At 48.4% G+C, this 16,978-nt stretch overlaps 1 protein-coding gene across 1 annotated transcript in view; it reads right to left on the bottom strand.

Annotated features, from left to right (window-relative positions):
* Positions 1 to 3,962: 3,962 nt before the first annotated feature.
* Positions 3,963 to 16,978, bottom strand: part of LOC149450469 (interferon-induced GTP-binding protein Mx2-like) — a 68,812-nt gene continuing 55,796 nt past the window's right edge. Inside the window, exons 13-14 of the mRNA XM_089691922.1 lie at positions 8,843 to 9,067; positions 3,963 to 4,515 (exon numbers count right to left, since the gene is read on the bottom strand). Of these exons, the coding sequence (XP_089548048.1) occupies positions 4,285 to 4,515; positions 8,843 to 9,067 (456 nt within the window). The 3' untranslated portion in view covers positions 3,963 to 4,284. The remainder of the gene's footprint in view (positions 4,516 to 8,842; positions 9,068 to 16,978) is intronic.

Genomic DNA, 16,978 nt, shown 5'->3' with positions numbered 1-16,978 from the left:
ACAGTTCTAATTTTGTTTCATCAGTCCACAGAACACTATCCCACAACTTTTGTGGTTTGTCCACATGGCTTTTGGCATACTGCAGTCGACTCTTCTTATTCTTTGGAGACAGCAAGGGGGTACGCCTGGGAGTTCTGGCACGGAGGCCTTCATTACGCAGTGTGCGTCTTATTGTCTGGGCTGAAACTTCTGTACCCACATCTGACAAATCTTTTCTCAGTTCCTCAGCAGTCACACGGCAACTTCTCTCCACTCTACGCTTCAGGTAGCGCACAGCAGTCGAAGTCAGCATCTTCTTTCTGCCACGACCAGGTAGCGTTTCAACAGTGCCCTTTGCCTTGAATTTGCGAATGATGCTTCCTAAGGTGTCTCTTGGTATGTTTAACATCTTTGCAATCTTCTTATAGCCATTGCCCTTCCTGTGAAGAGAAATCACCTCTTCTCTTGTCTTCCTGGACCATTCTCTTGCCTTCACCATGTTTGTAACCACACCAGTAAATGTCTAGAAGGAGCTGAGTATCACAGTCATTTTAAAGCTGCCTAATTGGTGCTTATTATGCTTGATTGCTGCTCGGTGACATCCACAGGTGTTTTCAATACCTGATGGAAAGCACCTGTATGAACCTCTGTTCTTCAGAGTGGTAGTCTTTAAGGGGTTGAATAATTGTGGCAATGAAGAAACCACATAAGAACCATTTACTACTGTATTACATAAACAATTGATGTCATTTTAGTTGCATTTGGGTAGTTACAACGTCCTTGTAGGATTTGATTCTGAATACAATTCCAAATGTACACTATAGTCCCTAAACCCCTTTACAGCATTGGGGGTTGAATAATTTTGGTCACAACTGTATTGTGTATCTTCCTCTTAGGGGGGAAGCTGGAGGACTTGTAGATATCATAACTACACGCATTCCCCAAGATAGGGATGCTGGACTCTGAACCCCTTGTACTTTATGTATCTTAAACTCTCAAAAAGACACTTCCTCCAGTAGACTGCTCCTTCCTCTATTATAAATGGGGCCGTCTCTTGAAAACAGTCCTTTGCTTTGGGGTCAAGGTGGGGTCCATTGACAGCTAAGCTTGATATTGGGTATGAAAGGATTGGGGTAAGTGTTGTTCATGCTTGGTTGCCCTGCAGGGGTCCCTTGGGTAATCAGTGTTTGGGATCCTGGGGGCCACGTGCAAGTACTCAAGTACCAGATCAACGAATGGGTTAAAGAGTGGTTGCATTCCGCAATACACAACAACACTACCGCTTAGCAAAGCGCACAAATACAGAGGCAAGTTCAAGATTTAAAAGCTGCTCTGCTATTGGAGGAACATTAGATAAGTGCGCTGAAGCATTAAACCTTAACTCTGGACACACACATATTTAAAATTATTCTTTGTTAGCCTCACAGGGTATACATCTACTTTGTGTGCACCAGATGCCTTCACAAACCCAAATATGAGATTGTAACAACTGGTGACAACATCACCAGAGAACTATGGGTGGGAATCGGCACACTACAGGGGGGCGGAGCCAAGACCAGTCACCCTGCACAAAGACAAAGAGGCTCAGTAACTGGTCTGTATTACAGGAGTTGTTGCATGCTGAATCACTGCAAAGATAATACACAAAGGAGTGCAAAATTCAACAAAGAATACACATGGCTCTTGTATTAAGACAATATTATTTTCAATTTTAAAGCAGACTTCAAAGTCAAAAAGGTAAGCATGTCATGTCGTGAACAAAACTCCCTGGTATTGAGGCACTTTTCATTGCAAGGGTTAAATGCTCCTAAAGTCTAGGGGTAGAGGAAGAAGAGTAATAATTTCCTTATTCCTCGCTCCAACAGGCTCTGGCCCTCTCTCCTTCCCTTAACTGTATCAGGTTGTAGGTGGGCCCTTGCCATCCTCAAGTACAGTACAGTACTCTTAGTTCTGCATCGTACATGATGACGTCCAGGGTCATGGATATGGGGGTACCACTAGTCCTCCTGTACAGGGCCCAGGCCAGCAGGCAGCTGAGTGAATTGGATGTAGGCAGGAAGGGCAATTGGCATGGCGGGGGGGGGCAATTGCTGGAACCGATTCCCTGTTTGGCTCTCTCTGCAGCAACTGAAAGCTGGCTTCTTCTCCTCTTCCTCCTGCTGGCTTTTAGCTGTGGCAGAGAGTGCCATACAGGGGATCGGTTCCAGTAATTGCCCCTCTGCCACACCCATCATGCTCCCTATACACCATACGTTTCCCCCTGCTGCCCCCCCTGTGTGCCCCCACAATGTGAGGGGGGCAGTTACTGGAACCGATCCACTGTTTGGCTCTCTTTGCAGCAGCTGAAAGCTGACTTCTTCTCCTCTTCCTCCTGCTGGCTTTTAGCTGCTGCAGAGAGAGCCATACAGGGGATCAGTTCCAGTAAGTGCCCCTTCGCCACACCCATCACCCTCCCTATGCACCATACGTTTCCCCCTGCTGCCCCCCCTGTGTGCCCCCACAATGCTGTCCTTCTTTTCCTTCCCACCAATAGCTGCAAGTACACAATAGGATCCTTCAGGATGTCACATTTACCAGCCCCTTTCTTTCCTGAATGAACACAATAAGCGATCAGTACTGATCACTCACTATGGTCATTTATAACAAGCATAGTAAACTGAATTTTTTTATCAGGTTGGCTGTATTGGGCCCCGTGGCTTCTAATAGCAGCCTAGATGATGTGAGAGTGAGACTGCTGGACAGAGAGCATTAGAGGAGAGGCTTCGAGGGGCCAGCCGCACAGTGTGGTGAATGCTTGGCAGAGCAACAAATAGGGTATTACAGCTTTTTCAACTACCCCTAGGCTTAATGAGCACTTAACCATTGCAGTGCGGGGGCTTCACTTCAAGGGAATGTTTTAAATCAGATTTAAAAAAGAGCTGGCAACACAAAATATTCTTCAGGGTTGGGAAACAACTGACCTGTGACACTTGGAATGTTTAGAACTTTGTGGATCAATAAAACAAGATTTAGTCATTATTTATTGGGTCATGTGAGAATGCACAAAAGACAGAGAAGTGGTCCTCTCTAAGGCTCGGTTCACACCTATGCAGTTTGCATTTGATCCATTTCTGCAGTGCTTTTTGCATTGCGTTTTGGCCACGTTTTGCAGGGTTTTTTTCCTTGTTGGTAGACAGATTAAAACGCAAAACGCATCAAAAACGTGTCAAAAATGCACTACATGCTTTTCTGCAGCGTCTCCATTGAAGTCTATAGAACCAAAAATGCAACGTTTTGCATTTAAAAAAGTTCCAAAAAATGCACCAGGTGAAAAACGCGGAGATGTGAACTTGTCCCATAGGAAATCATGTTAAATGGACTGCTGAGAGTTTCTGCAAAATGTAAGACGCTGCGGAAAAACGCATAGAAACATTTTATCTCCTAGATTGTAAGCTCCCAGGATCAGGGCCCTCCTTTCCCTCTTGTATTGAACTGTATTGTTGCTGTATTGTCTCCCGTTCAGGGGCGGACTGACCATTCGAGAACTCGGGCATTGCCCGAGGGCCCGGGGTGAGTAGGGGGCCCCAAGAGATGCCCCTGGTACCTTTCATAGGTTTTTTTTGGTGTGGTTTGAGTGTGGACAAGGACACAGGGGCCCCATGATCCCCTATTGCCCAGGGGCCCCATGAGTTGTCAGTCCGCCCCTGCTCCCGTTATATTGTAAAGCGCTGAGCAAACTGTTGGCACTATATAAATCCTATATAATAATAATAACCACTTCCTTTGGACACAGCTGATCACAGATCGTGGTAAAGGGCCACAGTGACCCTTTACCATGTGATCAGCTGTGTCCAATCACAGCTGACCACAGAGTTTGCTCAGTGCTGTCACAGCATGAAGAGAGGAGAGCTGATAACCGGCAAGTGTAACAGGGGGACATCTATACTGATAATCAGGACCCTGATTATCAGTGCCGGCCCAACAGTGCCTATCAGTGCTGCCAATCAGTGTCACATATCAGTGCAGCCTCATCTGTGCCCATCAGTGCCGCCTCATCTGTGCCCATTAGTGCAAACTCATCAGCAAACATCAGTGAAGGAGAAAAATTACTTACTTGCTAAATTTTATAACAGAAACTGAGAAAAACTTCTTTTTTTTCAAACTGGTCTTTTTTCGTTTTAGTTTGGGTACAGTGTTGCATGACCGCGCAATTGTCACTAAAAGCTGAAAACTGGCCTGGGCAGGAAGGGGGTGAAAGTGCCCGGTACTGAAGTGGTTAAATAAAGTGATAAAGTTTGATAGCAGCTTCAGGGACAGAACCAGAACTTAGTTGGGGAACCTCGCCAGGCGTCGCTGGGCTTTCTGCAGCCGATCGATCCGACCCTTTAAGCCCTTCCTCTCGATGGAGAGGTCCTGCTTCTCCTGCAGCATCCGATCCAAATTGTCTTTGTCTTGAAGAAGGAGCATCATCTGTGTCTGGAGTTGACTGGCAGACCCACGGAGGACATAGTGCTGGATGATGAGTGGGATCTGACTACCCAGGCGGGCTATTGCGTTCTAGGAGAAAAAAACAATGATTGTCCATAAAAGAAAATCACAGTACTCCCCCTCCCAGTGCATTCACTTCTCCCCAGAAGGACGGCACCATTCTTGTACAGGCATCTTCCAAAGGCCAACATGTACTTCCTGGACTAAAACTAGTGTCGCTGTATGCATTGACATACCTCCATAGATTCAGTCTGTCCACACAGTAGGGTCACCTGCTAACTTGGCACCATCCACAGGCAGCTTCACTCTTCAATAGGACACAGAAGTTGAATCCAATGCAATTTTACTTCAGTTAATTGCAGTACAGAGGATGTTTTTCTAGTCCTTTGAAGTGTGAGAAGACAGTGACTTTCCTTAGCCCTGTCCCTACAAAGAACTAATACAAACTGCGGGAACATGGAAGAAACAGCGAGGGTGTAGCTACGGCTCAACAAAAGGGGAGGACAGAGGGGGATACAAAATCACAAAGTAAATAACTCTGATGGCTTTGCAGTAGCCTGTATGGTTTTGGGCTTTGTATATAAATGTCTTACACAGATCAGCCTCTCTCACCTTGTTACAATGTTTAGGCTGATCACTGGGGGTGACGGAAGTGCTTCCTCTGCTTGCAGCAGACTGAGGGCATCAATCTTCTACCTTTTATCCAGGCCCCCCAAAATGCAGCTTACACAGATTAGGGGCTGTACATATGGCTGTTACTGTCACATTGTAATATACAGGGTGTCACTGGGACAGGAAGTGCTGGAAAATCTCCCCAGCAGGGACACATACAGCAATAAAGAATGGACAGCTTTATTATTCTGTTTAAAGTCAAAAGAACTGTGATACCTTCCAAAATGATATATAATTCTGATAGGTCAGTCTTGTCATGATTTATTCATTTCTATCACATCACTTAGGTGACACCATTGTATCAGATTTGTGGCCAGGGGTGGACTGACCATTTGGAAACTGCACTGCCCGAGGGCCCGGGGTCAGTAGGGGCCCCATGAGATGCCCCTGGTACCTTTTTCAAAGGCTTTTTTGAGTTTGGGCAAGGACACAGGGGCCCCATGATCCCCTATTGCCCGGGAGCCCCATGAGTTGTCAGTCCGCCCCTGTTTGCGGCTTTTCCTAACAGCGTCATAGTGCTGACTCTCCAATGATAATATACACTCACCGGCCACTTTATTAGGTACACCTGTTCAATTGCTTGGTAACACAAATTGCTAATCAGCCAATCACATGGCAGCAACTCAATGCATTCAGGTATCTAGACGTGGTGAAGGCAACTTGCTGATGTTCAACCCGAGCATCAGAATGGGGAAAAAAGGGGATTTAAGTGGCTTTGAACGTGGCATGGTTGTTGGTGGCAGACGGGCTGGTCTGAGTATTTCAAAAACTGCTGATCTATTGGGATTTTCGCACACAACCATCTCTAGGGTTTACAGAGAATGGTCCGAAAAAGAGAAAATATCCAGTGAGTGGCAATTGTGTGGAGGAAAATGCCTTGTTGATGTCAGAGGAGAATGGGCAGACTGGTTGCTGCGACATTCAGGTGGTAGGGTCAGAATTTGGTGTAAACATGAAAGCATGGATCCATCCTGCCTTGGTTCAGGCTGGTGGTGGTGTCATGGTGTGGGGGAGAGTTTCTTGGCACTACCAAGGTGGACCTAATAGTGGCCGGTGAGTGTAGGTGACAAAGGAAATCGAAACAGGAAACAATAGTTTCACCTGTCTGTCTGCATGGTGTTGCACACAAGTTATATCAGGCTGCAAAGAATTACAAATCAAATCAGATAATATAGTTTACATTGGGGATGCACCGACACCCTATTTTATCGGCGAGTACGAGTAACGATACTTTCGGACAAGTACTTACCAAAACTGAGCACTGATACTTTACGGTGCGATTTTCCTCCATACAAAACTAATGGGTGCATATCGCACTGCAAAGAATCGCATGCAATTTGAACAGGAATTTGTTATAATTCCTGTCCAAATCGCATGTGGTTTCCCCACGGCTCCCACGTGAATTCAGGCTGAAATCACTATGTGATGGTGATGACCAATCAAAAGCCGTCTAGCCCATACTGTCATCCCTGGAAGGAAAGGAGAGAAAGCCTCGTGGATTTAAAATCCCCAGACCTGTGAAGCAGCTTTTCGTTGTGTCATAGCATGGGACTGTTGCAGGGTGGATTCCTGCACCGCTCCTGTGTGCACTCAGGCATAGTGATTTCAGCATGAGTTCACACATGATTGGTGGGAAAAATTGAATGCGATTCAGACAAGAATCGCACCACATTCCTGTTCAAATTGCATGCAATTCTTTTTGTATGGATGCAAATCGCACCACAAAGTATGGGTTTCAGGTATAGGGGGCATTTTCATGAGCAGTATTCATGAACATACTCAGTATCAGCATTGCTATTCTCTTGTTTTACCTGTTGGCGGCAATAAGCTCTAATGCTTGTCATTCTGTGGTTTCAGTAGCCACCAGCAGGTGTATAAAAACTCACACACTGGAGGGCGCTATATTGCCAAAAGTATTGGGCCCGCCCTCCAAATTATTGGATTCAGGTGTTCCAATCACCTCCATGACCACAGGGGTATGAAATCAAGCACCTAGGCATGCAGACTGCTTCTACAAACATTGGTGAAAGAATGGGTCGCTCTCAGGAGCTCAGTGACTCCAAGCGTGGTCCCGTGATAGGTTGCCACCTGTGCAATAAGTCCATCCGTGACATTTCCTGGCTACTAAATATTCCACGCTCAACTGTTAGTGGGATTATAACAAAGTGGAAGCAACTGGGAACAACAGCAACTCAGCCACCAAGTGGTAGGCCACGTAAAATGACAGAGCGGGGTCAGCGCATGCTGAAACGCACAGTGCGCAGAAGTCGCCAACTGTCTGCAGAGTCAATAGCTAAAGACCTCCAAACTTCATGTGGCCTTCAGATTAGCACAACAACAGTGCGTAGAGAGCTTCATGGAATGGGTTTCCATGGTCGAGGAGCTGCATCCAAGCCTTACATCACCAAGTGCAATGCAAAGCGTTGGATGCTGTGGTGTAAAGCACGCCGCCACTGGACTCTAGAGCAGTGTAGACATGTTCTCTGGAGTGACCAATCACGCTTCTCTGTTTGGCACTCTGATGGACGTGTCTGGGTTTGGCGGTTGCCAGGAGAACGGTACTTGCCTGACTGCATTGTGCCAAGTGTAAAGTTTGGTGGAGGGGGGATTATGGTGTGGGGTTATTATTCAGGGGTTGGGCTTGGCCCCCTAGTTCCAGTGAAGGGAACTCTTAAGGTGTCAGCATACCAAGACATTTTGAACAATTTCATGCTCCCAACTTTGTGGGAAGAGTTTGGGGATGGCCCCTTCCTGTTCCAACATGACTGCGCACCAGTGCACAAAGCAAGGTCCATAAAGACATGGATGAGTCAGTTTGGGGTGGAGGAACTTGACTGGCCTGCACAGAGTCCTGACCTCAACCCTATAGAACACCTCTGGGATGAATTAGAGTGAAGACTGCGAGCCAGGCCTTCTCGCCTGACATCAGTGCCTGACCTGACAAATGTGCTTCTGGAAGAATGGTCAAACCTTCTCATAGACACCCTCCTAAACCTTGTGGACGGCCTTCCCAGAAGCGTTGAAGCTGTTATAGCTGCAAAGGGCGGAGCCAACTCAATATTGAACCCTACGGACTAAGACTGGGGGGCCATTAAAGTTCATGTGCGTGTAACGGCAGAAGTCTCAATACATTTGGCAATATAGTGTACCTGATAAAGACTGGTTTATTGGACTCATGGTTATGTATCCCAGTGTTTTTTCTCTGCTACTGTGAGGTTACCCACTACTTTCACCATAAAGACTTTTCTTTTTATGGCCTTCCATATTGCCCATACCACCAGTCACACTATCTCTCTATAACTCTGGTCCCACCAATCCATAGATGACTCCAGCCTCGGTTTCCTGGCCTTCCATATTGCCCATACCACCAGTCACACTATCTCTCTATAACTCTGGTCCCACCAATCCATAGATGACTCCAGCCTCGGTTTCCTGGCCTTCCATATTGCCCATACCACCAGTCACACTATCTCTCTATAACTCTGGTCCCACCAATCCATAGATGACTCCAGCCTTGGTTTCCTGGCCTTCCATATTGCCCATACCACCAGTCACACTATCTCTCTATAACTCTGGTCTAACCAATCCATAGATGACTCCAGCCTCGGTTTCCTGGCCTTCCATATTGCCCATACCACCAGTCACACTATCTCTCTATAACTCTGGTCTAACCAATCCATAGATGACTCCAGCCTCGGTTTCCTGGCCTACACAGATTGCTCACCTTGAAATAGGCTTGGAGGTGATAGCTCATTTCCACAATGGATAAGTACATGTCGCCTTGTGGTTTCTTCTGGAAACAAAATTTAGTAGCATCCTCGCGGGCAGCCTTCAGGTAGCGCCCGTATATTGAGTCCTGACAGTAGATGATCTCCTCCATCTTGAACTGGTTTTGGATTGCATTCTCGGCATCTTTTTGGTGGTCACCACAAATATTTTCCAGTTTACCCTTTGGAATAAGGAAAGAAAAGAGCTTAAACCAGAACTAAAGTCTCTCAGTCAACATGAACTATGCTTAACAATATAGTATTAGGTGAAACTGTAAAAACAGTGACACCATAAAAAGAAAAGTGGACAATAGGTTTAACCAACCGGCTTCTATCCACTAACTCACCAATGGGGTGTGGATTACTGTACCTTATACATATATAGAGCAAAGAATTTAAGGAATGACCTTAAAACAAAGGTACCACTTGTGACCCAAGTTGTTTAACTGCTTACGGTTAAACTACTACTGCTACAGGGCGGCTCAATCAAGTATATATGCGCGATTTTGCAGTTCTGTGTAGGGGGCCATTTGCGGCCTCTTGCTATCAATCACTGGGTCCTGGCCAGTGATTTCTCGCTGGCACCTGGTGATCACCGAGAATCTCTGACGGGGGAGAGACCTGTGTATAAACAACACGGATCTCTACCCTGTCAGCTCCTGCACACTGCTTTGTAAGGTTCGGCATAGCAGAGCCATACCAAGCAGTGTGCTTGCAATGGAAAGCACACACACAGTATACTGTGAAACAGCACACAGTTAACCCTTTGATCGCCCCCCATGTTAACCCTTTCCTGCCCAGTGTCATTAGTACAGTGTCAGTGCTTTTTATTAGCACTGATCACTATATTGGTGTCATTGGGGATGTCACTGACACCAAGTCAACCCCCCCCCCCAGTGTCAGCATGCCTGCTGCAGTCCCGCTATGAGTCGCTGATCACCGCCATTACAATTTAAAAAAAATTCCAGTATATAAACCAATTAATTTACATATTAGGATTTTTGTTTAGCAAAGACATGTAGCAGAATACATTTTGGTCTAAATTTATGATGAAATTTGATTTTTAAAATTTTTTTACTGGACATGTTTAATAGCAAAAAGTTAAAAATATTATCTTTTTCTCAAAATTGTTGGTATTTTTTTGTTTATAGTGCAAAAAATATAAACCGCAGAGATGATCAAATATCACCGAAAGGAAGCTCCATTTGTGGGAAGGAAGGACGTAAATTTAATTTGGGTGCCGCGTTGCATGACAGCGCAATTGTCAAAGTAACGCAGAGCCGTATCGCAAAAAATGGCCTGGTCAGGAAGGGGGGTAAATCCTCTAGAGGGCAAGTGGTTGACTAAAAATCATCCTTTTTTTGGAACACAATTTGAAAATCAAACAACATGAGATCTCACATTTTTCAATTTTTCTTTTTGCTTTGCCTATGTTTTACCCTTAGCCCTCATGCATGTTGCTGCCCATAAACATGAGTTTAAGGTTTTTTGGCCAAAGCCCCTGAACTTAGCTCAATAAAGTCTATTTGCCCATGCACACAGACTTTTATCAGAGTTTGAAAGCAGCCAAGTTTAGAGCCAGTTAAACGCCCCTCTCCTGAATGTAGAAGAATGGCATTCAGGAAAGGAACGTCTTATACAAAAAAACGCTAAATGCTGTATTCTGTTACATGTCTTTGGTGAAAATAACCCAAATTAGTATTTATTATTTAGTCTGTAGGAAAGTTATAGAGTTCACAAACTATGGTATAGATCTGAAAACTGATCAATCCTGAAGTACTGACAGCCAATCTCATTTCTTGAGGCCCAAAAATGTCAGAACAGTACAGATATCCCCCAAATGTCAGGACGGTACAGATATCCCCCAAATGTCAGGACTAGAGATGAGCGAATCGAACTTGGCGAAGTGGAATTCGTTTCGAATATTAGGAAAAATCCGAAAATTAGCAGACTTCGGATGCGCGAATCGAAATTTTTCCAAAAATGGCGGCGACATGTGTGGCGACGGAGCGGGGATCTCTGGGAAGGCGCGCAGACAAGGCGCGCTGACCCATAATGCATTCATTCATGACATGTGATCACATTAGCCAATCAGCAGCCAGCCAGCACTGTGTAATGGTGGAGCTATAAATTGCGGCCATCTTACAATTCTCCATTTGCCTCCGGTCATTCAAGAGAGACAGACCTCTCTGTATTAGGGACAGAGTTAGGGCCACAGATACTTTAGGGACACAGAATCGTTACTTAGGGACACAGAACTGTTACTCAGGGACAGACACAGAATTGTTACTGAGGGACACAGAATTGTTACTCAGGGACACAGAACTGTTACTCAGGGACACAGAATTGTTACTCAGGGACAGACACAGAATTGTTACTGAGGGACACAGAATTGTTACTCAGGGACACAGAATTGTTACTGAGGGACACAGAATTGTTACTCAGGGACACAGAACTGTTACTCAGGGACACAGAATTGTTACTCAGGGACAGACACAGAATTGTTACTGAGGGACACAGAATTGTTACTGAGGGACACAGAATTGTTACTCAGGGACAGACACAGAATTGTTACTGAGGGACACAGAATTGTTACTGAGGGACACAGAATTGTTACTGAGGGACACAGAATTGTTGCTCAGGGACAGACACAGAATTGTTACTGAGGGACACAGAATTGTTACTGAGGGACACAGAATTGTTACTGAGGGACACAGAATTGTTACTCAGGGACAGACACAGAATTGTTACTGAGGGACACAGAATTGTTACTGAGGGACACAGAATTGTTACTCAGGGACAGACACAGAATTGTTACTGAGGGACACAGAATTGTTACTGAGGGACACAGAATTGTTACTCAGGGACACAGAATTGTTACTCAGGGACAGACACAGAATTGTTACTGAGGGACACAGAATTGTTACTGAGGGACACAGAATTGTTACTCAGGGACACAGAATTGTTACTCAGGGACAGACACAGAATTGTTACTGAGGGACACAGAATTGTTATTGAGGGACACAGAATTGTTACTCAGGGACAGACACAGAATTGTTACTGAGGGACACAGAATTGTTACTGAGGGACACAGAATTGTTGCTCAGGGACAGACACAGAATTGTTACTGAGGGACACAGAATTGTTACTGAGGGACACAGAATTGTTACTGAGGGACACAGAATTGTTACTCAGGGACAGACACAGAATTGTTACTGAGGGACACAGAATTGTTACTGAGGGACACAGAATTGTTACTCAGGGACAGACACAGAATTGTTACTGAGGGACACAGAATTGTTACTGAGGGACACAGAATTGTTACTGAGGGACACAGAATTGTTACTCAGGGACACAGAATTGTTACTCAGGGACAGACACAGAATTGTTACTGAGGGACACAGAATTGTTACTGAGGGACACAGAATTGTTACTCAGGGACACAGAATTGTTACTCAGGGACACAGAACTGTTACTCAGGGACACAGAATTGTTACTCAGGGACAGACACAGAATTGTTACTGAGGGACACAGAATTGTTACTGAGGGACACAGAATTGTTACTCAGGGACACAGAATTGTTACTCAGGGACACAGAACTGTTACTCAGGGACACAGAATTGTTACTCAGGGACACAGAATTGTTACTCAGGGACACAGAACTGTTACTCAGGGACACAGAATTGTTACTTAGGGACAGACACAGAATTGTTACTGAGGGACACAGAATTGTTACTGAGGGACACAGAATTGTTACTCAGGGACAGACACAGAATTGTTACTGAGGGACACAGAATTGTTACTGAGGGACACAGAATTGTTACTGAGGGACACAGAATTGTTACTCAGGGACACAGAATTGTTACTCAGGGACACAGAACTGTTACTCAGGGACACAGAATTGTTACTCAGGGACACAGAACTGTTACTCAGGGACACAGAATTGTTACTCAGGGACAGACACAGAATTGTTACTGAGGGACACAGAATTGTTACTCAGGGACAGACACAGAATTGTTACTGAGGGACACAGAATTGTTACTGAGGGACACAGAATTGTTACTCAGGGACACAGAATTGTTACTCAGGGACAGACACAGAATTGTTACTGAGGGACACAGAATTGTTACTGAGGGACACAGAATTGTTACTCAGGGACACAGAATTGTTACTCAGGGACACAGAACTGTTACTCAGGGACACAGAATTGTTACTCAGGGACAGACACAGAACTGTTACGCAGGGACACAGAATCGTTACTCAGGGACACAGAATCGTTGAATTAAAGAGTATGTCAGACAACACGCAGAGGAGTGTCAGAGGAGGCCATGTTTTAGGAGCGAGCAGACGTGGCAGCAGAGGAAGGGGTCGAGGCAGCACTAGTCGCAGCCAGAGGCCAGTGCTCCCGGTGTCATCCAGCGGTCGTGTCTCCACCGACAACCCTGTTGTCATCGATTGGTTGGCTCGGTCGTCTTCCTCTTCCCAGGTCACCTCTGACACCTACAGCCAACGGTCGGTGGGTACGTCAGACACAACCGTTAGTTGGCATGGCCCGGGAGCAAGCCCACTGAAATCACGTGTCCTCTACCTGCCCCTGTCCTTTGGTGTTCCCTCACCAAGCGAAGTATCGCATGCTGTGGGCTCAGCCCCACTGTACAGTGAGGAAGAGCTAACAGAGGGCGGTCAGGAACGGGGGGAGACATCCGCCTCTTCAGCAGCCAGGCGAAGAAGTACTGGCGAGGAGAGTGGCTCGGTAGCCGGTCTAGAGACAGGTCTGTCTCCTGACCCACACGCAGCCGAGGGGGCTAGTAGTGAGGCGGAGACCCTAATTGATGATGATGAGGCTGATCGCACTTGGCAGCCTCGTCGTCATCAGGCTATTGCTTCCGCATCATCAGGAGAAGAGGGTGCCAGCTTGGCAGCGAGCAAAACAGTCGGTGGGTTGCCCAGGAGGCAGCAGGGTCGCAGCAGTGTCAGTGGAGGCAAACGGCCACAGAGTAGAGCACCAGCTCCATTGCAGCCTACCACCACGGCCAGTAGTGGTGCCGGTGTGCACGGAGGAAGTAGCAGTCAGCCAGTGAGGAGTAGCGGGGGCAAAGTTTCCTACTCGGCGGTGTGGCAATTTTTCGTCAAGCCGCCCGAGGAAGTAAACGTAGCCGTATGTTGACTATGTGGCCAGAAAGTCAAGCGTGGCCAGGGGGCCCATGTCTCCATCGCCACACTCTGCCATGTGCCACTTTCAGGTCTCCTCACACTGCTGGTGGGTTCCATTTTGTCATAGGGTGCTGGCAGATTACGGGCCTCCCATTGCTGCTGCCAGGCCCGTAATCTGCCATGGGCCCCTGTACCGCCTCCTCATGCTGCTGCCAGGTCCAGAGTGTCTCATGGGTCCCTGTACGGCCTCCCATTGCTGCTGTCTCCATCGCCACACTCTGCCATGTGCCACTTTCAGGTCTCCTCATACTGCTGGTGGGTTCCATTTTGTCATAGGGTGCTGGCAGATTACGGGCCTCCCATTGCTGCTGCCAGGCCCGTAATCTGCCATGGGCCCCTGTACCGCCTCCTCATGCTGCTGCCAGGTCCAGAGTGTCTCATGGGTCCCTGTACGGCCTCCCATTGCTGCTGTCTCCATCGCAACACTGTGCCATGTGCCACTTTCAGGTCTCCTCACACTGCTGGTGGGTTCCATTTTGTCATAGGGTGCTGGCAGATTACGGGCCTCCCATTGCTGCTGCCAGGCCCGTAATCTGCCATGGGCCCCTGTACCGCCTCCTCATGCTGCTGCCAGGCCCGTAATCTGTCATGGGTCCCTGTACGGCCTCCCATTGCTGCTGTCTCCATCGCCACACTCTGCCATGTGCCACTTTCAGGTCTCCTCACACTGCTGGTGGGTTCCATTTTGTCATAGGGTGCTGGCAGATTACGGGCCTCCCATTGCTGCTGCCAGGCCCGTAATCTGCCATGGGCCCCTGTACCGCCTCCTCATGCTGCTGCCAGGCCCGTAATCTGTCATGGGTCCCTGTACGGCCTCCCATTGCTGCTGTCTCCATCGCCACACTGTGCCATGTGCCACTTTCAGGTCTCCTCACACTGCTGGTGGGTTCCATTTTGTCATAGGGTGCTGGCAGATTACGGGCCTCCCATTGCTGCTGCCAGGCCCGTAATCTGCCATGGGCCCCCGTACCGCCTCCTCATGCTGCTGCCAGGTCCAGAGTGTCTCATGGGTCCCTGTACGGCCTCGTATTGCTGCTGTCTCCATCGCCACACTGTGCCATGTGCCACTTTCAGGTCTCCTCACACTGCTGGTGGGTTCCATTTTGTCATAGGGTGCTGGCAGATTACGGGCCTCCCATTGCTGCTGCCAGGCCCGTAATCTGCCATGGGCCCCTGTACCGCCTCCTTATGCTGCTTCCAGGTCCAGAGTGTCTCATGGGTCCCTGTACGGCCTCCCATTGCTGCTGTCTCCATCGCCACACTCTGCCATGTGCCACTTTCAGGTCTCCTCACACTGCTGGTGGGTTCCATTTTGTCATAGGGTGCTGGCAGATTACGGGCCTCCCATTGCTGCTGCCAGGCATGTAATCTGCCATGGGCCCCTGTACCGCCTCCTCATGCTGCTGCCAGGCCCGTAATCTGTCATGGGTCCCTGTACGGCCTCCCATTGCTGCTGTCTCCATCGCCACACTCTGCCATGTGCCACTTTCAGGTCTCCTCACACTGCTGGTGGGTTCCATTTTGTCATAGGGTGCTGGCAGATTACGGGCCTCCCATTGCTGCTGCCAGGCCCGTAATCTGCCATGGGCCCCTGTACCGCCTCCTCATGCTGCTGCCAGGTCCAGAGTGTCTCATGGGTCCCTGTACGGCCTCCTATTGCTGCTGTCTCCATCGCCACACTGTGCCATGTGCCACTTTCAGGTCTCCTCACACTGCTGGTGGGTTCCATTTTGTCATAGGGTGCTGGCAGATTACGGGCCTCCCATTGCTGCTGCCAGGCCCGTAATCTGCCATGGGCCCATGTACCGCCTCCTCATGCTGCTGCCAGGTCCAGAGTGTCTCATGGGTCCCTGTATGGCCTCCCATTGCTGCTGTCTCCATCGCAACACTGTGCCATGTGCCACTTTCAGGTCTCCTCACACTGCTGGTGGGTTCCATTTTGTCATAGGGTGCTGGCAGATTACGGGCCTCCCATTGCTGCTGCCAGGCCCGTAATCTGCCATGGGCCCCTGTACCGCCTCCTCATGCTGCTGCCAGGCCCGTAATATGTCATGGGTCCCTGTACAGCCTCCCATTGCTGCTGTCTCCATCGCAACACTGTGCCATGTGCCACTTTCAGGTCTCCTCACACTGCTGGTGGGTTCCATTTTGTCATAGGGTGCTGGCAGATTACGGGCCTCCCATTGCTGCTGCCAGGCCCGTAATCTGCCATGGGCCCCTGTACCGCCTCCTCATGCTGCTGCCAGGTCCAGAGTGTCTCATGGGTCCCTGTACGGCCTCCCATTGCTGCTGTCTCCATCGCCACACTGTGCCATGTGCCACTTTCAGGTCTCCTCACACTGCTGGTGGGTTCCATTTTGTCATAGGGTGCTGGCAGATTACGGGCCTCCCATTGCTGCTGCCAGGCCCGTAATCTGCCATGGGCCCCTGTACCGCCTCCTCATGCTGCTGCCAGGTCCAGAGTGTCTCATGGGTCCCTGTACGGCCTCCTATTGCTGCTGTCTCCATCGCCACACTGTGCCATGTGCCACTTTCAGGTCTCCTCACACTGCTGGTGGGTTCCATTTTGTCATAGGGTGCTGGCAGATTACGGGCCTCCCATTGCTGCTGCCAGGCCCGTAATCTGCCATGGGCCCCCGTACCGCCTCCTCATGCTGCTGCCAGGTCCAGAGTGTCTCATGGGTCCCTGTACGGCCTCCCATTGCTGCTGTCTCCATCGCAACACTGTGCCATGTGCCACTTTCAGGTCTCCTCACACTGCTGGTGGGTTCCATTTTGTCATAGGGTGCTGGCAGATTACGGGCCTCCCATTGCTGCTGCCAGGCCCGTAATCTGCCATGGGCCCCTGTACCGCCTCCTCATGCTGCTGCCAGGCCCGT

This window comes from Staurois parvus, unplaced genomic scaffold, assembly GCF_062004578.1.
Source record: "Staurois parvus isolate SC_StPar_1 unplaced genomic scaffold, SC_StPar_1.0 ptg000574l, whole genome shotgun sequence".
NCBI classification, from domain to species: Eukaryota; Metazoa; Chordata; class Amphibia; order Anura; family Ranidae; genus Staurois; species Staurois parvus.
The sequence above is the reverse complement of the archived record's forward strand: the minus strand, read 5'-3'. Positions and strand labels throughout refer to the sequence as shown.